At 39.7% G+C, this 26,317-nt stretch overlaps 2 protein-coding genes across 4 annotated transcripts; one reads left to right on the forward strand and one right to left on the reverse strand.

The window, feature by feature from the left end:
* The first annotated feature begins 1,012 nt into the window (after nt 1–1,012).
* On the forward strand, nt 1,013–4,785 carry LOC106567263 (cell division control protein 42 homolog). 2 transcript variants are annotated; one of them, XM_014136363.2, is made up of 6 exons: nt 1,013–1,516; nt 1,965–2,090; nt 2,245–2,317; nt 2,429–2,538; nt 2,750–2,947; nt 3,928–4,785. In XM_014136363.2, the coding sequence occupies exons 2-6, from the start codon at nt 1,986–1,988 to the stop codon at nt 4,015–4,017; spliced, it is 576 nt and encodes a 191-aa protein (XP_013991838.1). In that variant the 5' UTR covers nt 1,013–1,516; nt 1,965–1,985; the 3' UTR covers nt 4,018–4,785. The 2 variants fall into 2 exon arrangements, with proteins under 2 accessions (XP_013991838.1, XP_013991837.1); XM_014136362.2 differs by lacking the exon at nt 3,928–4,785 and adding an exon at nt 3,189–3,815.
* Nucleotides 4,786–7,335: 2,550 nt separating this feature from the next.
* Nucleotides 7,336–26,312, reverse strand: LOC106567261 (F-box only protein 6). 2 transcript variants are annotated; one of them, XM_014136355.2, is made up of 6 exons: nt 25,945–26,312; nt 14,087–14,348; nt 13,881–13,986; nt 9,307–9,402; nt 9,076–9,211; nt 7,336–7,841 (listed from the first exon to the last, which is right to left on the reverse strand). In XM_014136355.2, the coding sequence occupies exons 1-6, from the start codon at nt 26,017–26,019 to the stop codon at nt 7,638–7,640; spliced, it is 879 nt and encodes a 292-aa protein (XP_013991830.1). In that variant the 5' UTR covers nt 26,020–26,312; the 3' UTR covers nt 7,336–7,637. The 2 variants fall into 2 exon arrangements, with proteins under 2 accessions (XP_013991830.1, XP_013991829.1); XM_014136354.2 differs by lacking the exon at nt 25,945–26,312 and adding an exon at nt 25,463–25,723.
* Nucleotides 26,313–26,317: the final 5 nt, after the last annotated feature.

Here is a 26,317-nt window from a genome sequence, read left to right on the forward strand (position 1 = left end):
AAACAGGCTGCCTAAGAATGACTCCCAATCAGCGACAACGATGTACAGCTGTCCCTGATTGAGAGCCATACCAGGCCAAAACAAAGAAATACAAAGCATAGAAAAAAGGACATAGAATGCCCACCCAAATCACACCCTGACCAAACCAAAATAGAGACCTAAAAAAGGCTCTCTCAGGTCAGGGCGTGACACGGTGCCAATTCCAGTATTTTAGGTATCAAGCTTATGGTCATGTTGCAGCAGTATGTAGTATGCAATCGCTAGACGTAAGAAGTGTGCAGGACAGCAGGAGACAAAGGAATGTGTAGTATCGATGGAAAAAGCTGTGTTAACTGTAGGCGTACCCATGTTGCTGGAGATCAGAAGTGTCCGGTGAGAGAAAGGCAGGTCGAGGTTGCCAGGGTCAAAGTAGTACAGAAGGTGTCTGAGGTAGTGAAGAGAGTAGTAGAGGAAGACTGGTCCAGGGTGAGGGATCCTAAGAGGATCCCTGTGAGTAGGCAGAGGCCAGTAGAGAGTGATAGGAATAGCATGTGCTTCAGTAAGGTTGGCTTCTTAGCATTAATAGCCATTATTATCAATTGTACTCCAGAAATAGAATGTAAAACACAGAAAATAGATGTCATGGTGGCAGCTGCAGAGAAGTACTTGGGTGTATGATATTTTACTGCAGAGGAGTTATATGGTGTGTTGAATGATAGTGTCCAAAGTAGTGGAAGAGTGGTGAGGTTTTAATGGGTGTAGGGTTAGCTGGTAGGGCCATTTTTCTTCCCTTTTCCCTTCCCCTTTTGTGTCACAAAGTGCAATGAATTCACACCATAACAGGGCAAGATAAGAAAAATACCATAGCCAAATAGAGGCCGTGACTGGTCTCACAATCCAGTACAGTAGATGGCAGTGTATGCACTTTTCAGTTGGTTGTGATCCGCCAATACAAATCAGAGAGGAAGAGGCGAAGTGAGAGCCATAACTAGGTCCAAAATCTGTCTTTTCCTATAGGTGGCGTTTTTTGTTTTTTGCTCATCAAGCGAGGAGTTTTTGTATGGAGGTCAATAAGAGGGCGAATTTGGTTAACACAAAATGTAATGGCTTATTTGCTACGGGGGCTTATAAAATCAAATATAATTTCCGTAATGCTTAGGTAGTCACGAGTGTACTGATATAGGTAGGACACGTGACATCCCGGCAACTTTGAGAAAAAACACTTTCGGTAAGCCTGTCGTTCACACGCGTATCTGCCCTCTCATTGGCTAGAATGGTCCCCCGTGATCTTGCCTTCCATTTTTAAGACATTGATTTTAATTGTTAGAGCGGCCGGTTGAGTATCTGGTCAATATAATTGATCGTCTGTGGTTTCATAGTCCCAGAGCCACATCGGCCCGAAGTTTACCTCCACATGATTTGCTATCGTGCACCTCCTACTGGTGTTGACTGGGATCACACGCACTGTCACTAGCAGCAGAAAGACAAGCAGCTGCCAACGCCCGGCGAAGTAAATACCAGATTCAGTGAGGAAGAGGTAGGAAAATCACCGAATTACATTTTATCCTCATCAATAATTGACACGAACAGCAATACCAAAGCGATTATTTAAGGTGTTTTAGCAAACGGCTTGTCATTCATTGTTAGGAAAAATAAAATGTAATAGGAAATTGAGAATGAGCTCGCTAGCCAGCCAGCCAGTTAGCTGCTAACACCGACCCAGCTAGCTAGCTAACGTTAGCTGTGTCAGTTTAAATTAGCTACAACCAAGTAACTAGTTCTATTTGTATTGAGTCTGTACAACGAAGTCCATAATGTAGCTAGATGGTTGTTGCTAGCTACAACATTTCCATTTAGACCTGGTTTGCTAGCTAGCAAACCCGTTTCAGACGCCAGCTAGTTAGCTAGTAGGATAACAGCTGGTGGTGGTGGTATACTTCCCTGCCACTCAAGTCTTGTAGCTAACTTTCACTTGTCTTTTTCAGACAAAAGTAGACCGCACAAATATGCAGACGATTAAATGTGTTGTGGTTGGAGATGGAGCAGTGGGAAAAACCTGCCTTTTGATTTCATACACAACCAACAAATTCCCCTCTGAATATGTACCAACAGTAAGTACATCTAACTTATACATTGGATTTCTTTCTGATTATTGATTTGGTGATTGTTTCACACTGACTCTAACAGAAGAGACTTGGGTCTTCTCAATAACTACCATTCTGAATAGGACAGATGCCTTATTCTCTTTTCATTTTCTCATCACAGGTGTTTGATAACTATGCAGTAACTGTCATGATTGGCGGTGAGCCGTACACCCTAGGATTATTTGATACTGCAGGTAAGAGTGGATCCTTTTCAAGGACATGGTCTTCAGTTCCCAATTTGAATAAAGAATATTTTGGTTGATTGCTATTCACATTTAATCAATGCTTTATACCCGTCTCCACAGGTCAGGAGGATTATGACAGATTACGGCCTTTGAGCTATCCCCAGACGGATGTTTTTCTAGTTTGTTTCTCTAGTGTTTCACCCTCTTCATTTGAGAATGTTAAAGAAAAGGTGAGTACAATGCCAAGCCCATGAAGCATACAATGCACATTTTTGAATAAAGGAATATTGAGTTAAAATAAATTATTTCTAGTAGGTTAAATGTAATGTCAAATTGGCAACAAAATGAAGGGATGGGAAAGATACTAGTTATGGTGTCGTTGACTAGCTGACTGACTGACCATTCTGAGTGTTTGAAAACAATGTTTCCTCTCTCTTGCAGTGGGTACCTGAAATCACTCACCACTGTCCCAAGACACCATTCCTGCTCGTTGGAACTCAGATTGATCTGAGAGATGACCCTTCCACAGTAGAGAAGCTGGCCAAGAACAAACAGAAGCCTATCAGCCCTGAGATGGCTGAGAAGCTCGCCCGTGACCTGAAGGCAGTCAAATATGTCGAGTGCTCTGCCCTGACACAGGTGAGATGTTCTAAAGTATAAACCAAACAGGTAATACTTGTGACTTGCATGATAACAACCTATTGTGTTAGATGTACACGTTGCTCTATGTCGTCTTTGTGCTAAGCTCGACGTTACACTCTGTTAGTGGTGGCCTAGAACTGCATGGAAACCCATCCTTACAATGCTCTTTAATCTTGTCTGTCTGCTAACTAACCTCTCTCTAATGCTAGTCATATTTTCCCTTTTCTCCCCTCTCTAGCGAGGTCTGAAGAATGTATTTGATGAAGCTATCCTAGCAGCTCTAGAACCTCCTGAAACCCAGCGAAAGAGAAAGTGCTGTCTGTTCTGATGACAAGTGTCTTTTAAAATCTTGCTTTGCCTCTGATCGTCTGCTGCTTCTTTAATGTCAAGAAATTACTGTCTGTCAAGTAACTAACCAAGTTGCTCTTTTAAAATGTGTGCCCATTAACTTCATTTCAATGTCTGATTTTGTTTTGACTTACCCTAATCACAATAGACCATACTGCCTTGGCCTTCGTGTCAAGGATGCCAACACTTTCATTTTAGTACTTAATGTGCAAGTTTACATTAGGCTGTAGCTGAGTTTGTGTGTTCCTTATAAAATATAATACCTCAGTATTTATATGCTTCGGTTCCATTCAACCCTTCCAGGAAACATTTCTGTGCTGTCTAAACAAGTATTATGAGCTTCAACTAACTTAATGTTTTTCTATCACATCAATGTATTTTTTTTCTACTACTATATCAAAGACCGTAACTAAACATTATTGAAAGTTTAAGTTTTCCATTGGAGGTTAAGATCTTTGCAATCTTGAATGACTAAAACCTGTTATGATATATGAATAAAGGATAGTTTAAATTACAACTCTCTCCCAGTTCAGTCAAATTTGTTTTACATTCAAACAATTACAATAGTTGTGGTTACACACTGCAAGGTTGAAATATGTATTTGGTACATTCATGTTTTGTGTTTGCAGAAAGGACTAAAGAATGTGTTTGATGAGGCAATACTGGCTGCCCTGGAGCCTCCGGAACCCAAGAAGAGGCGCAAATGTGTGCTGCTCTGAGCATTTCCTCTCCTATTGGTTAGAGCATTTCAACAACATTACTTGGACAAACACAAACCATTATTGCACAAGAGTACTTCAATCCTATTGGTAACTGATACAAATACTTAAATGTTTGCAAAGTAGTGTGTGTGTGGACTTAATTGAAGTAGCTCGATCTCTACTAGAACCTGTGATAATTACCCTCTTATAAAATAAAACTTATTTCCTAGAGCCATCTCAGTATTTTTAAGTTAAACAGATTGGTGGCTTCAGTCTTGTCCGAAGAGTTCAAGGGTCACAGACACAAAGCTGAATTGGGATCAGTGACAACAGAACAAAACCCTTTCATGTTGAATAGTGTCAGGGAAGCATTGCCAGACAGTGATTTATAAATAATTTACCTTAAGGTGTATATAATGCCTTCGTGAACACCTGACATAAACATAAATCCCCCTTCAACTGGGAAAGTGATGATGGCTTCGGTAAGTCGGTATTGAACAATATATACAGTATGTCAAGCTGTATAGTTTTTATTTGATCAAATTTCTTGTCTGTCACATACTTTGTATGGTTTCTGCATTCCAGGCACTTAAGTCTTAATGCAAATTGTTGCAGTGTAAACTAACGATTTTTGCGTTAGGACAGATTGTTGCTTCTTTGACAGGAACTACACCTTACAATATGTTTATTTGTTTTATACAAAAAAGACATTCACGTTTTGTCAACATTAAGAGTATAAGTGCATTTCTTTAAATGTATCAACCTAATAAAGCTTAGAATTCTCAAGTGTGCATTCTTTTCGGAGTAGGAGTGCAGATATGGCCCACGATGCAACCATGGGGTCTCAGTATATTGATGTAGTGCCTGTATTGTCCGTATTGCAAAGTGGATTAAAATCACCCTACAGTAGTTGAAGGTACAATAAGGACAGTACACTTTAAAATGTATTTATTACTCGAGACAAAGCATGAGAAGTAATTTCCACATGATAGCAGTACATAACCAAATTAGCATACTTTATATTAATGTAGGTTCAAACACTTAATCTTCATGCATTCGGAAAGTAATCAGACCCCTTGACGTTATCCACATTATGTTACAGCCTTATTCTACATTTACATTTTAGTCATTTAGCAGACGCTCTTATCCAGAGCAACTTACAGTAGTGAGTGCATACATTTCATTCTTTTTTCCCCCCCAGTACTGGTCCCCCGTGGGAATCGAACCCACAACCCTGGCGTTGCAAACACCATGCTCTATAAACTGAGCCACACGGGACCACTTCTAAAATTGATTAAATCATTTCCCCCCCTCAATCTACACACACTACCCCAAAATTACAAATCAAAAACTGGTTTTTAGAAAATGTATTACAAATAAAAATATCACATTTCCATAACTATTCAGACCCTTTACTCAGTACTTTTTTGAAACACCTTTGGCAGCGATTACAGCCTAGAGTCTTCTTGGGTATGACGCTACAAGCTTGGCACATCTGTATTTGGGGAGTTTGTCCCATTCTTCTCTGCAGATCCTCTCAAGCTCTGTCAGGTTGGATGGAGAGCATCGCTGCACAGCTATTTTCAGGTCTCTCCAGAGATGTTCGATCGGGTTCAAGTCCAGGCTCTGGCTGGGCCACTCAAGGACATTCAGAGACTTGTCCCGAAGCCACTCCTTGGTTGTCTTCGCCCCCCAGTCTGGGGTCCTGAGCACTCCGGAGCTGGTTTTCAAGGATCTCTCTGTACTACTGCATTTAAGAATGGGGGCCACTGTATTCTTGAGGCCCTTCAATGCTGCAGAAATGTTTTGGTACCCTTCCCCAGATCTGTGCCACGACACGATCCTGTCTCGGCGCTCCACAGACAATTCCTTCGACCTCATGTCTTGGTTTTTGCTCTGACATGCACTGTCAACTGTGGGAGCTTATATAGACAGGTGTGTGCCTTTCCAAATCATGTCTAATCAATTGAATTTACCACAGGTGGACTCCAATCAAGTTGTAGAAACATCTCAAGGATGATCACTGGAAACAGGATGTACCTGAGCTTAATTTTGAGTGTCATAGCAAAATGTCTGAATACTTATTTACATAAGGTATCTTCAAAAAAAAAATCTACATTTGGAAACATTTCTATAATGTCTGAATACTTTCCAAAAGCACTGTATATCCTTATGTAGTGCACCATGTAATCTGTGTATTCTCTCAATATACAGTAGCAGTCAAAAGGTTTTTTATTTTCTACATTGTAGATTAATAGTGAAGACATCAACACTGAAATAAAATATGGAATAATGTAGTAACCAAAAAAAAAAAAAAAATGTCCAACAAAGCAAAATATATTTTAGATTCTTCAAAAGTAGCCACCCTTTGCTTTGACATCTTTGCACACTCTTGGCATTCTCTCAACCAGCTTCCCCTGGAATGCTTTTCCAATAGTGTTGGAGTTCCCACATATTTTGAGCACTTGTTGGCTACTTTTCCCTTCACTCTGCAATCCAACTCATCCCCAACCATCTCAATTGGGAGGTCAGGTCATCTGATGCAGCATTCCATCACTCTCCTTCTTGGTCAAATAGCCCTTACACAGCCTGGAGGTGTGTTGAGTCATTGTCCTGTTGAAAAACAAATTATAGTTCCACTAAGCGCAAACCAGGTGGGATGGCGTATCACTGCAGAATGCTATGGTAGCCATGCTGGTTAAGTGTGTCTTGAATACTAAATAAATCAGTGTCACTAGTAAAGCACTCCCACACCTCCATGCTTCACTCTGGGAACCACACATGCAGAGATCATCCATTCACCTACTCTGAGTCTCACAATGACACGGTGGTTAGAACCAAAAATCCCAAGTAATGATGGACTGTAGTTACCCTTTGCTTATTTGAGCTGTTGCCATAATATGGACTTGGGCTTTTACCAAATAGGGTTATCATTCATATATATTACACACACACCACCCCTACCTTGTCACAGCACAACTGATTGTTTCAAATGCATTAAGGAAAGAAATTCCACAAATGCATTCCAGGTTACTACCTCATGAAGCTGGTTGAGAGAATTCCAAGAGTGTGCAAAGCTGTCATCAAGGCAAAGGGTGGCTACTTTGAAGAATCTCAAATATATTTTGATTTATTTAACACTTTTTTGGTCGTTACATGATTCCATATGTGCTATTTCACAGTTTGTCTTCACTATTATTCTACAATGTACAAAATCATTTCAAAAAACGCTGGAATGAGTAGGTGTGTCAAATTTTGACTGGTACTGTACATGTTAACAATTACATTCTTAAATGTTTAGAAAAGTAGGTGAGTTCAACCAAAAGACTGCAAACGTTTAGTGTGGCATTTGTCAAAGTGGGTCAGACGTTTATATACATACTAAATTACATTCAAGTTAACACTTTCCTTTCTCTCCTGGGTCTGTCTGTCTTTGTTTATGGCTTCAACGTATTCCAGGCATATACAGTGCATATTTGTATTGGTCTGTACAATTCAGAGACAGACACAAATTATATATTCTACAGCCAAAATAGTCTATATCCACAGAGAAAGACATATTGCCTAAGACAGAAAAGATGGATCAGGGTCTACACAGAAGTATTCTAAGGGAGGTTTCAGATGCGTAAGTAAAGCTTTCAAGTAGGCACAACGTTCACATGTAACCTATTGGGAGGTTGGGAACACCCCGAAAGCTCTCTGTCCACTGATGGGCAGATCTCCACGCTACTGTTGGTGACCCTTATTCCATACCAGCCGGCCCAGAACTGAGTGTCCTTTCCACCATGAATGAATCGGATGTATCGCACACCTGGTCCATAATTGTTGAACACATGAGTCATCTGAAACATTGAAGAGGTCATAACTTGCAACGCAATCACTGACAATGTATAATCACACACAACATCTTAGAAGAACACAAGACGAGAAATCACATTTGAGTATGCATAAACACTTATATTGATAATTATCTTATACTTTAATGTTTACATACTGTTTTACCCAGTTCATATTTATATACTGTATTCTAGTCAAGGCTTTCCTACTTAACTATTGCTGTACATATACTACATATTCTATCCATATACTTTTGACTGGTTAGATGCATACATACATACAAGTTGAAGTCAGAAGTTTACATACACTTAGGTTGGAGTCAATAAAACTCGTTTTTCAACCACTCCACAAATTTCTTGTTAACAAACTATAGTTTTGGCAAGTCAGTTAGGACATCTACTTTGTGCATGACAAGTCATTTTTCCAACAATTGTTTACAGATTATTTCACTGTATCACAATTCCAGTGGGTCAGAAGTTTACATACACTAAATTGACTGTACCTATAAACAGCTGGAATGGCTTTAGAAGCTTCTGATAGGATAATTGACATCATTGGAGGTGTATTTCAAGGCCTACCTTCAAACTCAGTGCCTCTTTGCTTGACATCATGGGAAAATCAAAAGAAAAAAAATCAGCCATACCTACCACGTTCATCTGTACAAACAATAGTACGCAAGTATAAACACCATGGGACCACGCAGCCGTCATACCGCTCAGGAAGGAGACACGTTCTGTCTCCTAGAGATGAACGTACTTTGGTGCGAAAAGTGCAAATCAATCCCAGAACAACTGCAAAAGGATCTTGTGAAAATGCTGGAGGAAACAGGTAAAAAAGTATCTATATCCACAGTAAAACGAGTCCTATATCGACATAACCTGAAAGGCCGCTCAGCCATAGAAAAGCCAGACTACGGCACATGGGGACATAGTTTGTACTTTTTGGAGAAATGTCCTCTGGTTTGATGAAACAAAAATATAACCGTTTGGCCATAAAATATAACCGTTTGGCCATATTTGGCTAAGGTGTATGTAAACTTCCAACTTCAACTGTACCGTACATACATACATACATACATACTCGGCTTAATATTTCTATATTTGTTAATTCCATTGTTGTGTATTGTTAGATATTAATGCACTGTTGGAGCTAGGAACACAAGCATTTCGCTACATCCGCAAAAACATCTGCTAAATATGTGTATGCGACCAATAAAATGTTATTTATAGTCGGTTTTACCTGATTCCATTTCTGATCATTCCACTGTTGAAAGATGACAGTATCTGGACTAAACTTCCTAATTGGCTTCTTCTTTTGATTTAGCAACTCAACACAGATCTCATATTCAGAGCCACAGTCCCTGCGTGGAGAATACCTGATATGGACACACAAACATAAAAGTTGTACAGTACTATTCCTCTGACAAGCAGAGTAGCAGACAGTGAACAACAATAGTAATATTCTTCTCACCAGTCAGATATTACAATGGCAGGTTGAAAGTCATCCATGAAAGAAGGCCTGTAACCCTCTGCCTCCAAGTCAATCAGCTGAAACTTCATGCAGGTCCTGAGATGAACCAAAGACAACAGGACACACAGCCAACCCATTTACTATGAATGCTAGTAAGTAACTAGGGCTAGGAATTGCCAGGAACATCACCATACTGTACTTAGGTGCCGATGCATATAGAATCGTAATACATATTGTATTACGATTCGATACTGTGATTTTATTGCGATTTAATATTCCAAACATATTGTTCATTTTTATGTCTGTTACAAAGACTTGAGAGCATGAGAAAATGAATTTTGATCAGTCATGGAAATAAAAGTGCTGAAAACCAGTTGGCTCACTATTTAAAAAGATGAGAACAAGCAATAGGATGAAGGAAACTGAATTTCTGGTACAGGTACAGCCAACTAGCGTTTGCTAACACTACTGTACCTAACCAAAAAAATAGTTTAAAAATCGATACTTGGAGTCAAGGTATCGATATAATAAGTATTATCATTTAGAAGTCAATAATCATCGCTTTCAAAACGGTTTTCAAAACATATGCCCCCTTGGTGCGCGGAGCACGCTAGATAGCTAATTAAACCAGGTGGCAGTCTGTCTTCCCTCTATCTTCCATAAACAAGTGATGTAACATGGAGATATGGTTGTGTGGGAACACTAACTCTATACCTGTAACAAAGGTGTGTAGTAATTCAACTTATTTTTTTGTAAATTATTTCTCACTGATATGAAAGATAGGTTCCTTGTTTCCAAAAACGTACCGCAAGCAGGGCCAGCATTATGGGCAAGCTCTAGGGGGCCTGGTCCAGCCTACCATACCTCCTTGCCCATCCAAATAAAATGTTGATCACTTATTTGACCGAGACGTGCGCTGACAGAAAGACGCATCAATCTCAGATGAAGCATCTCAGTGACATTTGTGAGAGTGAGCATTCTTGCTTCGCCTCTTCCTCTCTGCTGAAACCATCAAGCGAAACAGCCCCCCTCTGTCTCTGTATTTGTAGACCATGTGATGCTCTGGACAAAAGGAGTATGGCATGTCATACTTTGTCTGGCCAGACAGCATCACATACATGGGCTACATATAGTAAGACATAGGGGCGCTGTTTCAGCAGAGAAGAAGAGGCGAAGCGAGAGGACTCACTATCACCGTAATCTGTCCCGAATAAAACCAATGTGTTTCTAGCGACATAATATGCAGACCTAAGCTTGTCGCCTGCATTCCTGCCTTTGGGACAATGAATTCCATTGTTAGGGCGTAGACATGAGCATCTCGTCAATATATACAGATCTCTGGTTTCAACCACTTGCGAATAGAAAGGAAAGTTGGCGGGTGCACAGTTCACTGTCCAGATGCTGGCTTTCCCTAAATTATAATTACTATTATCTAAATAAAATACTTCACCAGAGAGGATCGTTAGCTTTTAGCTTTTTTTTTTAATAGCCGTGGAGTGTTAAAAATCACAAGTGCATAGGCCTATGCCTACTTGGGATGCCAGAGCGCATGGCAATAGGTCTAGCTGATTATTGAGTTGTGGATGTCAGTGAAAAGCATCTAAAATGTGAAGATAATGCATCTTGAGTAGAATTTAAAATGTTGAGACAAGAAGAAGGCGAAGATAGACGTCCCTCTCCAGAAAGCCTGCACTCAGCTCTCCAGAAAGCCTGCACTCAGCTCTCCAGAAAGCCTGCACTCAGCTCTCCAGAAAGCCTGCACTCAGCTCTCCAGAAAGCCTGCACTCAGCTCTCCAGAAAGCCTGCACTCAGCTCTCCAGAAAGTGATCCACTGTCTCCCGCTAATTCTCGCACATTCATTGTGTGAATTGTTTGCCCTTTAATTGTTTATTTATATAAAATTGCCCATTGTATACTGTACGGTGCATTCGGAAAGTATTCAGACCTTCACTTTTTCTACATTGTTACATTACAGCCTAAATCAATTTTAGAATAATTATATTTTTTCCTCAATCTACACAATACCCCATAATGACAAAGTGAAAACAGGTGTAGAAATTGCTATGAGACTCGAAATTGAACTCAGGTGCATCCTGTTTCCATTGATCATCCTTGAGATGTTTCTACAACTTCATTGGTGTCAGCCTGTGGTAAATTCAATTGATTGGACATGATTTGGAAAGGCACACACCAGTCTATATAAAAAGGTCCCACAGTTGACAGTGCATGTCAGAGCAAAAATCAAGCCATGATGTCGAAGGAATTGTCCGTAGAGCTCCAAGACAGGATTTTGTCGAGGCACAGATCTGAGGAAGGGTACCAAAAAATGTCTGCAGCATTGAAGGTCCCCAAGAACACAGTGGCCACCATCATTCTTAAATTGAAGAAGTTTGGAACCACCGCCCCGCCAAACTGAAAAATTGGGGGAGAAGAGCCATGGTCAGGGAGGTGACCAAGAACCTGATGGTCACTGACAGAGCTCCAAAATTCCTCTGTGGAGATGGGAGAACCTTCCAGAATGACAAGAGTGGCCAGACGGAAGTCACTCAGTGAAAGGCAAATGACAGGCCGCTTGGAGTTTGCCAAAAGGCACCTAAAGGACTCTCGGACCATGAGAAACAAGATTCTCTAGTCTGATGAAACCAAGATTGAACTATTTGGCCTGAATGCCAAGCGTCACATCTGGAGAAAAACTGGCACCATCCCTAGGGTGAAGCATGGTGGTGGCAGCCTCATGCTCTGGGGATGTTTTTCAGCAGCAGGGAATGGGAGACTCATCAGGATCAAGGGAAAGATGAAAGGAGCAAAGTACAGAGAGATCCTTGATGAAAACCTGCTCCAGAGCTCTCAGGACCTCAGACTGGGGCGAAGGTTCACCTTCCAACAGGACAACAACCATAAGCACACAACCAAGACAACACAGGAGTGGCTTCGGTACAAGTCTCTGAATATCCTTGATTGGCCCAACCAGAGCCCGGACTTGAACCCGATCGAACATCTCTGGAGAGAACTGAAAATAGCTGTGCAGCGATGCTCCCCATCCAACCTGACAGAGCTTGAGAGGATCTGCAGGGAAGAATGGAAGAAACTCCCCAAATACTGGTGTGCCAAGCTTGTAGCGTCATACCCAAGAAGACTCGAGGCTGAAATCGCTGTCAAAGGTGCTTCGAGAATGTACTGAGTAAAGGGTCTGAATAAAAAAAATGTATTTTAATAAATTTGCAAAAAAATCTAAAAACCAGTTTTTGCTTTTTCATTATGGGATATTGTATATAGATTGCCTACACATAATATCCCATAATGTTAAAGTGGACTTCTTCTTTATTTCACAAATTAATACAAAGCTGAAATGTCCTGAGTAAATAAATATCAAACCCCTTTGTTATGGCAAGCCTAAATACGTTCAGGAGTAAAAATCTGATTAAACAGTCACATAATAAGTTGCATGGACTTATTCTGTATGCAATAATAGTGTTTAACATGATTTTTGAATGACTCACTCATCACTATACCACACACATACAAATATTTGTAAGGTCCTTCAGTTGAGCAGTGAACTTCAAACACAGATTCAACCACAAAGACCAGGGTATTCCAATGCCTCGCAAATAAGGGCACCTATTGGTAGATTGTATTGGTAAATATAAGCAGACATTGAATATCCCTTTGAGCATGGTGAAGTTATTAATTACACTTTGGATGGTGTATCAATACACCCAGTCACTACAAAGATAAAGGCGTCCTTCATAACTCAGTTGCTGGAGAGGAACTCAGGGATTTCACCATGAAGTCAATGGTGAATTTAAAACAGTTACAGAGTGTAATGGCTGTAATAAGAGCAAACTGAAGAAGGATCAACAACATTGTAGTTACTCAACAAAACTAGAAATGGAATGGAGCTAAGCACAGGCAAAATCCTAGAGGCAAACCTGGTTCACTGCTTTCCTCCAGACACTGGGAGATGAATTCACCTTTCAGCAGGAAAATAATCTAAAATACAAGGCCGAATCTACACTGGAGTTGCTTACCAAGAAGACTGAATCTTACGGAGTGGCCGAGTTACATTTTTGACTTAAATCTGCTTGAAAATCTATGGCAAGACATGAAAATGGTTATCTTGCAATGATCAACAAACAAGAGCTTGAAGAATTTTTAAAAGAATAGTGGGCAAATATTTTTCAATCCAGGTGTGCAAAGCTCTTACCCAGAAAGACTCACAGCTGTAATCCCAGCCAAAGGTGATTCTAACATGTATTGACTCATGTGTGTGAATACTTATGTAAATTAGATTTCTGTATTTCATCTTCAATATATTTGCAAAAATGTCTAAAAACAAGTTCACTTTGTCATTAAAGGATATTGTTTGTAGCTGGGTGAGAAATAAAATCTATTTAATCCATATTGAATTCAGGCTGTTACACCAAAATGTGCAATAAGTCAAGGGGTATGAGTACTTTCTGAAGGCACTGTAAGGTCCTTGGACGTTATTGAGTAACAATGTGGTAGTGAAACAAAGTGGGGCCAAGTAAAGGTCTTCTCATTGTAATTGTGATATGGTAAAGTAATATACTCACGCGTAAGAAGTCACAAAGTATTTTATGGCCGTGTTATTAAGGTCCCCTGGCTCTATGTTCCATTGATCCCCTCCATTCTTCATAATCTGCCAGCCATTGAATTTATCTGGAGAAGAGAGGGATTTGAATTGTTGGTTCTGGAGTTAACGACAGGATCCCCACCCCAACGTAGAGAATTTAGAAATTTCTCTGGTCTCGACTCTTACCCTCTGCTCCGGGGTTTTTGATAAGATTACGTCTCTTCTTACACAAGAAGTAAAATAAACGCCAGTCTTCAGGTAGTTTAGTGGCATCACATGTCTGGTATCCCTCTCTTCGGCACCTCTCTCTCCAAAGAGAATCACTGTCTACTACTTCTTTCCACTCATGACACACCAGTCGACAGACACGCACCACCTGGTGTGGATGTACATTCAGCAGTATCTCCTCCAGGACTTCCAGAGGGATCGTAGGTAGCTTGCCTGTGAACTGAAGAAGAGAATAGATGTTTTTGTTGACATGGGAGACTTTTGACAAATGATGTACAAACAGGTTAATTGGAAATTCCAATTCAATTCAATTAAAAATGTCAACAATCTTTAAAGTTATGGAATTGGAATTAAATTGGAATTAGACCATTTTTAAAACATTAAACCTCAGGAATTGACTTTAATTTCAGTATTTAAAAATGTCCCAGTTAAGGGAATTAATGCACATAGTATCAAACATTGACTGCAGGATTTTCAATCATTTCAACTTGTATTTCTATATTTCCAGTATAGCTAAGCTGTCTGAACAGTGAATAATCATCCTGAAAGCCGGAGGGAATTGATTGAATTTTTTGAATCGTTAGGGATAATATTGAATTGGGAATTGAATTATTGGAATTTACAAGGAGAGAGAATTGAAATTGTGCAATTAACCCCAACCCTGCAGGAGTAGGCCTAGATAGGTACACTTGCCCTATTAAGCCGTCTTCCATCTTTGGATTCAAACAGGCAAAAAATATTTACATTTTCTGCTATTTAAAAGGGAAACTCAAATCAAAAACAAATTCAAGTACCCAAAATGTTTTGCATGTCAGCAGTCAAGTTTAAGATATTGGACTTTCAAGCAGAAAAGTGTCACTTGCCACATCATTATGAATCATAAGTGTACCTATCTAGTACCCATCTAGGCCTACTAGAGGTCAACAGATTAATCGGCATGGCCGATTAATTAGGGCCGATTTCAAGTCTTCATAACAATCGGTAATCGGCATTTTTGGACGGCGATTACGTCGCACTCCACGAGGAGACTGCGTGGCAGGCTGACCACCTGTTACGTGAGTGCAGCAAGGAGCCAAGGTAAGTTGCTAGCTTGCATTAAACTTATCTTATAAAAAAAAAACAATCAATCGTTAACTACACATGGTAGATGATATTAATAGTTTATCTAGCTTGACCTGCGTTGCATATAATCAATGCGGTGCCTGTTCATTTATCATCGAATCACAGCCTACTTCCCAAACGGGTGATGATTTAACAAGCACATTTGCAAAAAAAAAAAGCACTGTCGTTGCACCAATGTGTACCTAACCAAACATCAATGCCTTTCTTAAAATTAATACACAAGTAAAAAATATAATTAACCTGTATATTTAGTTAATATTGCCTGCTAACATGAATTTCTTTAGGGAAATTGTGTCTCTTCTCTTACGTTCTGTGCAAGCAAAGTCAGGGTATATGCAGCAGTTTGGGCCGCCTGGCTCATTGCGAACTGTGTGAAGACCATTTCTTCCTAACAAAGACTAATTAATTTGCCATAATTTTACATAATTATGATATAACATTGAAGGATGTGCAATGTAACAGCAATATCTAGACTTAAGGTTCCGCCCGTTCGATAAAATACAGAACAGTTCCGTATTTCACTGAAAGAATAATCGTTTTGTTTTCGAAATGATAGTTTCCGGATTTGACCATATTAATGACCTAAGGCTCGTATTTCTGTGTGTTTATTATATTATAATTAAGTCTGTGATTTGATAGAGCAGTCTGAGCGGTGATAGGCAGCAGCAGGCTCGTAAGCATTCATTCAAACAGCACTTTCCTGTGTTTGCCAGCAGCTCTTCGCTGTGATTCAAGCATTGCACTGTTTATGACTTCAAGCCTACAAACTCCCGAGATTAGGCTGGCAATACTAAAGTGCCTATAAGAACATCCAATAGTCAAAGTTATATGAAATACAAATGGTAGAGAGAAATAGTCCTATAATAACTTCAACCTAAAACTTCTTACCTGGGAATATTGAAGACTCATGTTAAAAGAAACCACCAGCTTTCATATGTTCTCACGTTCTGCGCAAGGAACTTAAGTTAGCTTTTTGACACGGCACATATTGCACTTTGACTTTCTTCTCCAACACTGTGTTTTTGCATTATTTAAACCAAATTGAACATATTTCATTATTTATTTGATACTAAATTGATTTTATTTATGTATATTAAGTTAACATAAAGTGTTCATTCAGTATTGTTGTAATTGTCATCATATATATATATATATATATATATATATATATACATACACACACACACACACACACATATACATACATATACACACATATACATATACACACATATACATATACACACATATATACACACATATACATACACATATATATATATATCACACACATTTAAAAAAAAAAAATATTTTATTTATTTAAATAAATGTATTGAAATCGGCCTCTGCTTTTTTTGGTCCTCCAATAAATCGTTATCGGCATTGAAAAATCGTAATCTGTCGACCTCTAATTATGATGCTAAATGCATCATAAAAAAAAAAACTAAATATTTGTTTGAGTGGATTTTCCCTTTAATTGTTTCAACCAGTTCATATCTCCATTCCAGTTTTTATTCAAAGCCAATTAGATGTTTTATTATTCGTTTATGTTACTGTAGGCTATCGGTTGCCGCGTGGGCACGTGTGGAGCGCATGGAACAGTGGTTATTCTTGAAAAAACTGCTTATAACACAAATTCTGTTTATCATATAGAAATAATTACAACACACGTAGGTTAAATGGAACAGATCGGTATTTAACTTAAATGGCTCACTCGGGTCTTCTAGTCTTCAGTAGCACAAAAAGACCCCCTATATACAGAAAGGAAATAAATTAATATGGATCAATGCAAATGTGGCATAATATTGTAGTATATAGTGTATATTTATACCACAGACCATTGGTTTCCAAATACTTTTAAGTAAACGTTGCTCTTCTGTCTTTTTCACCATAAATAATTTCTGTAACATTAAGCCCATTATGCATTGGAACACATGGGGCTAGTGTGTTGATATCCCTAATATTCAAAAAACCTGAGCATAATTATGATTTTTCTTCAGATTTAAGTTGATTTAAAGTACTCAAACTACAGTTATGCATCTATCCAACAGCTCCTTTACCAAGATTAAAAACAATTAAAAACCTCTGTACTCTCTCCAAGATATTTGGAGTGGACATGTAGACATTCATGCAAAGAGAGAAGAATAGGATCAGGGTTGAAGGATATCAGGAATAGAAGACCTTATAAGTAGTGAACAAAAATGGAAACAAATGTGGGACAAGAAGATGACCATTGGACGACTACTCATGCACACCCGGGGCATTGTCATATTGCTGTCCCTCATTCATACAGGAGTTTTTCATTTTTGTTTCACCACACGTACCTTTGTAATATAGAGTGAGATTTGAAAATGTTTTCAGACAGGCTTTAGGAAGACAAGTTGAACTAATGAACAAGAATAATGGCACAGAAAATGTGAACCAGCTTTCAGATAATTCATTAAAAGTTGTGTTATGGTCTTCGTGCAGATTTGATTAAAGTCTTCAAATCAAGCTTTATTTATACAGCACATTACAGACATGGAATGCAACACAATGTACTTCACAAGGAGAGAAAACAAAAGAACAATAAAAACTGAACGACTAAAAAGCACCATAAGGACAAACAACGCTAAAAAGCAGTGTTTTAAGATATTTAAAACATATGTCCACAGTTTCAAGCCCCCCTCAGGTTCTCTGGGTGACTATTCCAGAGGCTGGGGGCATAATAACTAAAGGCTGCCTCCCCATGCATTGATTGAAGTCTACGATTAGACTGGTTGGCAAGAACAAAAGCCTGGGCCCAAATTGATCTCTGCGGATACGATTGGACACCCCCTGTCATGAACGCTACTTCAATGATGAATAGTAATGATCAATAGATTTTTATAACCTTAGGGGAGATGATTATAATTTAAGCTTACATAAGAAACGTCAGTTTACACATTTTCAACATTTGGAAATTAATTCAAATTGATTATTTAAGAGGTGGGCTTATTTGGAACCACCATGGGCTTAAAGGGTACATTCAGTACCCATTAAGCCCAGTCTGGACTTTTCATAAATTGTATCAAATATTTCTATCTCACATTAGAAAATGGTGTAAGTAAGGTCATATATCTACACAAGAGATTCATCTTTCATTTTATTTCCACTTCTTTACAAAAAATTAGGGCTGTACACTGCAAAAAGTGAAATCTAAGCAAGCCTAAGTATCTTATATTGAGTGATAATTCACTTAAAATAGTTTTTCTTACCAAGCTAAAACATCATTGGCAGAGTCATTGGCAGATAATTTTGCTTATTTTAACCCCCCCAAAAAATACACATTGTTGGTTTTTCCTTTATTTTGTCAGTTACTTATATCTTGTAATAAGACAAATTACTTGTATTACGTCTTTTTTAGATTAAAATAAGCAAAATTGTGCCAATGACGTTCGACAATTTAACTTGGTAAGAAAAAAAAACAACTATTAAGTGAATCATCACTCAAATCTAAGTCACGATTTAGGCTTGCTTAGATTTCACTTACTGCAGTACATATGTTAAAATTGTCTAAACAATTCATGGGGAGTTTAATTAGGTACACTTACCCTAGCTCTGGTTTAGATCCCTGTAATATGGATATCTTACTAAGCTAGCCTAGAAGTAAACTCAAGCAACAAGTTGACAGGCGGAGGATATAAACTCAGCAAAAAAAGAAACGTCCTGTTTTCAGGACCCTGTTTTTGAAAGATAATTCGTAAAAATCCAAATAACTTCACAGATCTTCATTGTAAAGGGTTTAAACACGGTTTCCCATGCTTGTTCAACTAACCATAAACAATTAATTAACATACACCTGTGGAATGGTCGTTAACCTCTCTGGGGTAGGGGGCAGTATTTTGAAGTTTGGATGACAAACGTGCCCAAAGTAAACTGCCTGTTACTCAGGCCCAGAAGGTAGGATATGCATATAAATCGGTACCATTAGAAAACACTCACTCTGAAGTTTCTAAAACTGTTAAAATATTGTCTGTGGGTATAACAGAACTGATTTGGCAGGCGAGACCCCGAGGACAATCCATACAGGAATTTTTTGTTGTTGAGGTCATTGGACTTTAATGCTTTTCTATGGGGAAAGTCTAATTATTAGGACCCAGGTTGCAGTTCTTATGGCTTCCAATAGATGTCAACAGTCTAGTCGTATTCTTTCGAAGTGTCACTCAGAAGGACTCTAGTCTTCCGGTGCGCATGAATGAGTGCGCCCTCCTAGTTATTTTTCTCCGGTGTTGAACACAGTTTATTCAGTCTTAAATTTAATCAATTATTTACATATTAGGGTACCTGAGGTTGGATTAGAAACGTTGCTTGAATTGTTTGGACGATGTTTACAGGTAACTTTTTAGATTCGTTTGTAGGCATGTTGGAACAGGTGGATTTCTGAATCAAACACGCCAAATAAACGGACATTTTTGGGATATAAAGGACTTTATCGAACAAAACGACCATTCATTGTGTAACTGGGACCCATTGGATTGCAAAAAGATGATCTTCAAAAGTGATTTATTTTATCGCTATTTTTTAGTTGTGACACTTGTGCAGGTTATGAATTTATGTTAATGCAGGAAGTATGCGAGGCGCTGTCCTCAGACAATCAAATGCTATGCTTTCGCCGTAAAGCCTACTGTAAATTGAACAGCGCGGTTCGATTACCAAGATTCTAAGCTAAAGAATGGTGTATAACACTTGTATTTTTATGTTTAACATTACTACTTTTGAATTTCGCGCTCTGCAATTTCACCGGATGTTGGCCAGGTTTTTCAACAGTATGTGTAAATGGATATTTTTACAGTGACACTACTGTATGTCATCAAACATATAGATTCAATGGTTGTAAAGATGGGGAGAGGTCTGGCCGTAATAAAGAGATGCTCTGCTTTTCTGACACCAGACTCCAAAAAGCAAGTTCTGCAGGCTCTAGTTTTGTCTAATCTTGATTATTGTTCAGTCGTGTGGTCCAGTGTTGCAAGGAAAGACCTAGTTAACCTGCAGCTGGCTCAAAACAGAGCAGCACGTTTTGCTCTTAATTGTAATCAGAGGGCTAATATAAATAAACTCAGCAAAAAAAGAAACGTCCCTTTTTCAGGACCCTGTCTTTCAAAGATAATTCGTAAAAATCCAAATAACTTCACAGATCTTCATTGTAAAGGGTTTAAACACTGTTTCCCATGCTTGTTCAATGAACCATAAACAATTAATGAACATGCACCTGTGGAACGGTCGTTAAGACACTAACAGCTTACAGATGGTAGGCAAGTAAGGTCCTAAGTTTTCATAACTGGGACACTAAAGAGGCCTTTCTACTGACTCTGAAAAACACCAAAAGAAAGATGCCCAGGGTCCCTGCTCATCTGCATGAACGTGCCTTAAGCATGCTGCAAGGAGGCATGAGGACTGCAGATGTGGCCAGCGCAATACATTGCAATGTCCGTACTGTGAGACTCCTAAGACAGCGCTACAGGGAGACAGGACGGACAGCTGATTGTCCTCGTAGTGGCAGACCACATGTAACCTGCACAGGATCGGTACATCCGAACATCACACCTGCGAGACAGGTACAGGATGGCAACAACAACTGCCCGAGTTACAACAGGAATGCACAATCCCTCCATCAGTGCTCAGACTGTCCGCAATAGGCTGAGAGAGGCTGGACTGAGGGCTTGCATGCCTGTTGCAAGGCAGGTCCTCACCAGACATCACAGGCAACCCACCGTCGCTGGACCAGACAGGACTGGCAAAAAGTGCTCTTCACTGACGAGTTGCGGTTTTGTCTCACCAGGGGTGATGGTCGGATTCGCGTTTATCGTCGAAGGAATGAGCGTTACAACGAGGCCTGTACTCTGGAGCGGGATCGATTTGCAGGTGGAGGGTCCATTATGGTCTGGGGCGGTGTGTCATAGCATCATCAGACTGCTTGCAATGACAACAACCTCAATCTCAACGCTGTGCATTACAGGGAAGACATCCTCCTCCCTCATGTGGTACCCTTCCTGACATGACCCTCCAGCATGACAATGCCACCAGCCATACTGCTCGTTCTGTGCGTGATTTCCTGCAAGACAGGAATGTCAGTGTTCTGGATCTCATTCCCATTGAGCACGTCTGGGACCTGTTGGATCGGAGGGTGAGGGCTAGGGCCATTCCCCCCCAGAAATGTCCGGGAACTTGCAGGTGCCTTGGTGGAAGAGTGGGATAACATCTCACAGCAAGAACTGGCAAATATGGTGCAGTCCATGAGGAGGAGATGCACTGCAGTACTTAATGCAGCTGGTGGCTTCACCAGATACTGACAGTTACTTTTGACCCCCCCTTCGTTCAGGGACACATTATTCAATTTCTGTTAGTCACATGTCTTTGGAACTTGTTCAGTTTGTGTCTCAGTTGTTAAATCTCATGTTCATACAAATATTTACACATGTTAAGTTTGCTGAAAAATAAAGAGTTGACAGCGAGAGGACGTTTCTTTTTTTTTGCTGAGTTTAGCTAGCTCCAGTGGTTAGAATGTCTCTTCCTCAACATTTGATTCTGTCTAGACAGTTTTGTTCTCAAATGTCCTAGCTAGCTGGATATTGCTTCGCACCGCAATGAGCAATTGTTTACGGATGGCTTGTTGTGGAAGCTTCTGTAGCCTGGTGCCCTTGATCAACCAAACCTAAACTATTCGGTTTCACCAAAACAACATTTCCCTTCAGAGGCATATCCAATATCGCTCAGAACAATAGTTACGATTTGTTGGGTTGAATGTTTCACTCGCTAGCCAATAAGCAATTAAAACACGTTTTTTATCCAGGGTCTCCCATTTTCTACAACGGCAGCCCACAGACGGAAAATGGGAGACCCTGGACACAAACGTGTTTTAAACTCTTATTTGATAGCGAACGCCACATTCAAACCAATGAATTGTAAGTAATGTTCTTAGAGATCTTGGATACGCCTCTGTTGATGGGAAACATTTTGATGAAAGTGAATAGTTTAGTTTTGGATGATCAAGGACGCCGGGGGTGTATTCATTACACCGATTCTGTTGCAAAATGTTTTGCAAAAGAAACCGTTTACTCCAAACTCTGTTTTATACTTTTTAACTTTAAAAAAAAAAATACATTTTACCCCTTTTTCTTGATATCCAAATTGATAGTTACAATCTTGTCCCATCGCTGCAACTCCCGTACACACTCGGGAGAAGAGGTCACGAGCCACGGATCCCCCGAAACATGACCCTGCCAAGCCGCACTGCTTCTTGACACGTCGCTGGCTTAACCCAGCCACACCAATGTGTCGGAGGAAACACCGTACAACAAAGTCAGCGCGCATGTGCCCGGCCCGCCAAAAGGAGTCGCTTGAGCGCGATGGGACAAGGACACCCCGGCCAGCCAAACCCTGGCCTGAACGACGTTGGGCCAATTTTGCGGGATCGAACCCGGGTTTGTAATGATGCCTCCGCTGCGCCACTCGAGAGGCTCTGTTTTGTTCTTAAAACAGAAGTCGTGTCTAGCTTAAAAATAAAATAAAAATAAAGCGTCTGGAAGTTGGGAGGAACCCTGCAGACTTCATTCCACTTTAGTGCATGGAAGAAACAATTTATAGATGTGCAGCTTGTGCCAAACAAACACTGTAGACTATTCTGATTGGAATGGGTGGAAACCATAGAATTAAAATGAACTACAACTTCTGTTTAAGAACCCAACAGCTTTTAATTCATGTTGAAGCGCATTTGTTTCTGTTGGAAAACGTTTAGCAACAGACGGAATGTTTTGCAAAAGACTAAAGGTTTTGCAACAGAATCCGAATAAGAATATACACTCCAGGCTACGAAGCATCCGCAACGAGCCATCTGTAAACAGTGGCTCATTGCAGAACGAAGCAAGCTAGATATTAGTGATGGGAAGTTCGACTTTACTGACTTCGATCTTTTCAACTCAGTCAAATTAACAAATCTTGACTAATTTCAAATCATTTGATTCAGTAATGCCCAGAGCGCACAGGACCCCCGTGTCCGCCAACAATGAACTAAAACGTAACACAGAACCCAAACCGGCTGCGCCCGTGCGCCATCGTGCATACATTTATTTTGTCCCCCCACACCAAACGCGATCACAACACACAGATTCAAATATCAAAACAAACTCTGAACCAATTACATTAATTTGGGGACAGGTTGAAAAGCATTAAACATGTATGGCAATTTAGCTAGCTAGCTTGCACTTGCTAGCTAACATGTCCTGGGATATAAACATTGAATTGTTATTTTACCTGAAATGCACAAGGTCCTCTACTCCGACAATTAATCCACACACAAAATGGTCAACAGAATCATTTCTAGTCTTTTCTCCTCCTTCCAGGCTTTTTCTTCTCTGGACTTTATATTGCGATTGGCAACTTTCATAAATTAGGTGCATTACCGCCACCGACCTCGTTTGTCTTTCAGTCACCCACGTGGGTATAACCAATGAGGAGATGGCACGTGGGTACCTGCTTCTATAAATCAATGAGGAGATAGAACTGATTTCTATTTTAGCCCTTGGCATAAATTAACGCAGATGCTCGTTGGCGCGTGCGAGCAGCCTGTAAGACTCCACAAGCCTCTCCTTCACCATTGGGGACTTATTAGAGCTGTCATGTGTGAGACTTACAAAAGTGTGCTTCAAACAATGTACATATGTGATTGCTAGGCCCACAAGTAAGATTATTTCTTGATACCTTTGAAACAAGGTCTAGTTGCAGCTGCAACCTGACTAGATTGTGAACGACACGCAAGGAAGAGAAGCACATATCGTTTGCGAACTGCAGCAGCCCCCCCCCAAACAATTTGTCCTCAAATTAGAGTTTGTTGAGCAGAGGCAGGCTAGGTAGGCTTTGGTTGTATCCATCGATAACATTCAATAAATCAATTAATTACATAAATTCTTGCACCAAGAGATCAATTATCAATTCTAAACATGTATTATTCTTCTCTATGCTGCATGATCTATTTTCCGCTGGTTCGGAGCACCTCTCTGGAGGGCTTAGCAGGAGAAGAAAGTAGCGATCTTGCTGAAAGATTATTTGCAGCCAGCAGGTCAAACAAACTTAAAATGAACAAGTCACTCAGAAAAATGTATCAAGACTCAAGACAGTAAAATAAAATCATTCGCGAACTGCAAATCACTACTAGAGGGGCCTACTCTAGTCCATTCATTAACACTAACTACCCTCAGCTCCTATTAATGATAGAAGTCATATTCGAACATTCCTAATTTGACACCTTGCGGACAAAACATCCATAGAATTATTCAAATAATTGTCGTGAGGACAATTTTTTTAAATATTAATCCAATGTCTACCATTTTTGGGGGATGACATGATGCTGCTGGCGCTACTCCTTGAGCGCATGGGAAGTTGGACTATGTAAACCTCGTCTTCCATTTTCCCAACGCAGTTAAGACAAAGCCACGCCCCGTCATTCAGAGAGGCGTTCTACAATGCTTTAAGCGCTCTCCAAGTCCAGGAAGTGAATATCACGTAACGCGAAATTTCAGTCACTGATTAATAATACTTTCCCTTGCATGTCGTGGACAGATCTAGCCATTAACGCTCAAAGACAGATTTAATGGCTGTAGAATAGCGTATTCGACTGAATGATTAGCTAATAAATATTTGAGAAATGAATAATAAGCATATGCGTTTACCTGATAATACACTACCAATGATAATAACTTCAAATACCGAGCTAGTAACGCTAAGTAGCCTAAGTAAACGTAGCTGACCTTCAAATGGGGGAATTCAGCAGAGTTCTGAGACATTTTAACAACTCATTGAAACTCTGAAAATAAATACATGGGCAAATTTGACCAAACATGATAATAATAATAATAGTATGTCGCCACCCTAACAATGGGATTCGTTGTCCACAGAGCAGAACAGCGGGCTGTCAACTTCCTGGCTAGTAGTTTATTTGGATAGATCTCGTTATTGTAATATATATATATATATATATATATATAAATAATGAGGGGTGTTGACGTCAACCGTCTGTATTCAATGGAGATATATGCTAGGCTAGCCTCATGTATTAATTAGAGACAACTCCAAAATAAAATGTTCTTCTCAAAGTTGATGGTATGTCACGTGTCCTTATATCAATACACTCATAACCTAAACCGTACGAAACTTCTATTTGATCCAAAAAACCTCACGTAGCAAATAATCCCTTACATTTTTGTTGACCAAATTTGACACTCGTTGACCTAGCGAAAGAAACGAAATAACGCTGCCGGGTGAGAAGACAGATTTTTGCCCCAGGGATCCCTCTCGCTTCGCCTCTTCCTCTGACGGATGCGAAAATGGGAAGATTATGTTGAAAACGGTCGGACATTTTAGGCAGTCTCCAGTTATTTTCTCAGTGACGTAATGAAAGACGGACGCGTTGTCACACAAAAAAATAAATACGGTTGGCTGCATATATTGTGAAATTATTTTAATGTATTATACAAGTATAGGGTTTTATGTTGCTAGAACCATACCGCAACTGAGAATTAACATTTACAGAATTTATTCCCGTTTAAATGGAGTATTTTGCTGTCAGTGTCAGAGCCAATTCGCCCCTAAACACAACATGTAGTTAACTAAGGTTCTTTGAATATTGAAGGAATAACGTTAGGCTCCTTTAGTCCATTATTGTGCTACGGTTTACTTACATTTTCCAGGACCGAACTTGAGTCCGAATCATTGCGTGTTTTATATAATTGACCCCACTTTGTTATCCTCTTCATACCGAAAAAGTGGTGTACAACTAACGTTAACACAGGAGTTAGACGTCAAACGAAATACGGAAGTGAAACGACACAACCACTTCCTTTTTAAACTACGAGGAACGAACAGGACAAAACGAAAAATAACACCACGTTGAGTTGCCTATGTAGCCGTTAGTTGTTCAGTCATTGTGGCGCAAAAGCCTCAAAGTTCCCAACAATATGCTGTCACCTGTTCTGGTGGTCCTAGTGTAACCGATGTGAAATGGCTAGTTAGTTAGCGTTGGTGCGCGCTAATAGCGTTTCAATCGGTGACGTC

This window comes from Salmo salar, chromosome ssa13 (assembly GCF_905237065.1).
Source record: "Salmo salar chromosome ssa13, Ssal_v3.1, whole genome shotgun sequence".
Classification (NCBI taxonomy): Eukaryota; Metazoa; Chordata; class Actinopteri; order Salmoniformes; family Salmonidae; genus Salmo; species Salmo salar.

What these genes read in the sequence shown, in the direction of transcription:
- LOC106567263 (XM_014136363.2), top strand. Translation starts at nt 1,986, where the DNA reads ATGCAGACGATTAAATGTGTTGTGGTTGGAGATGGAGCAGTGGGAAAA. An exon ending in CCTCTGAATATGTACCAACA is followed by an intron (nt 2,091 to 2,244) that starts GTAAGTACATCT and finishes TTCTCATCACAG; the next exon opens with GTGTTTGATAACTATGCAGT. An exon ending in AGTGCTCTGCCCTGACACAG is followed by an intron (nt 2,948 to 3,927) that starts GTGAGATGTTCT and finishes TTGTGTTTGCAG; the next exon opens with AAAGGACTAAAGAATGTGTT.
- LOC106567261 (XM_014136354.2), bottom strand. Translation starts at nt 25,708, where the DNA reads ATGCAGCCAACCGTATTTATTTTTTTGTGTGACAACGCGTCCGTCTTT. An exon ending in CAAATTTGGTCAACAAAAAT is followed by an intron (nt 14,349 to 25,462) that starts GTAAGGGATTAT and finishes TCTCTTCTTCAG; the next exon opens with TTCACAGGCAAGCTACCTAC. An exon ending in ATGATCAGAAATGGAATCAG is followed by an intron (nt 7,842 to 9,075) that starts GTAAAACCGACT and finishes TCAATGTTTCAG; the next exon opens with ATGACTCATGTGTTCAACAA.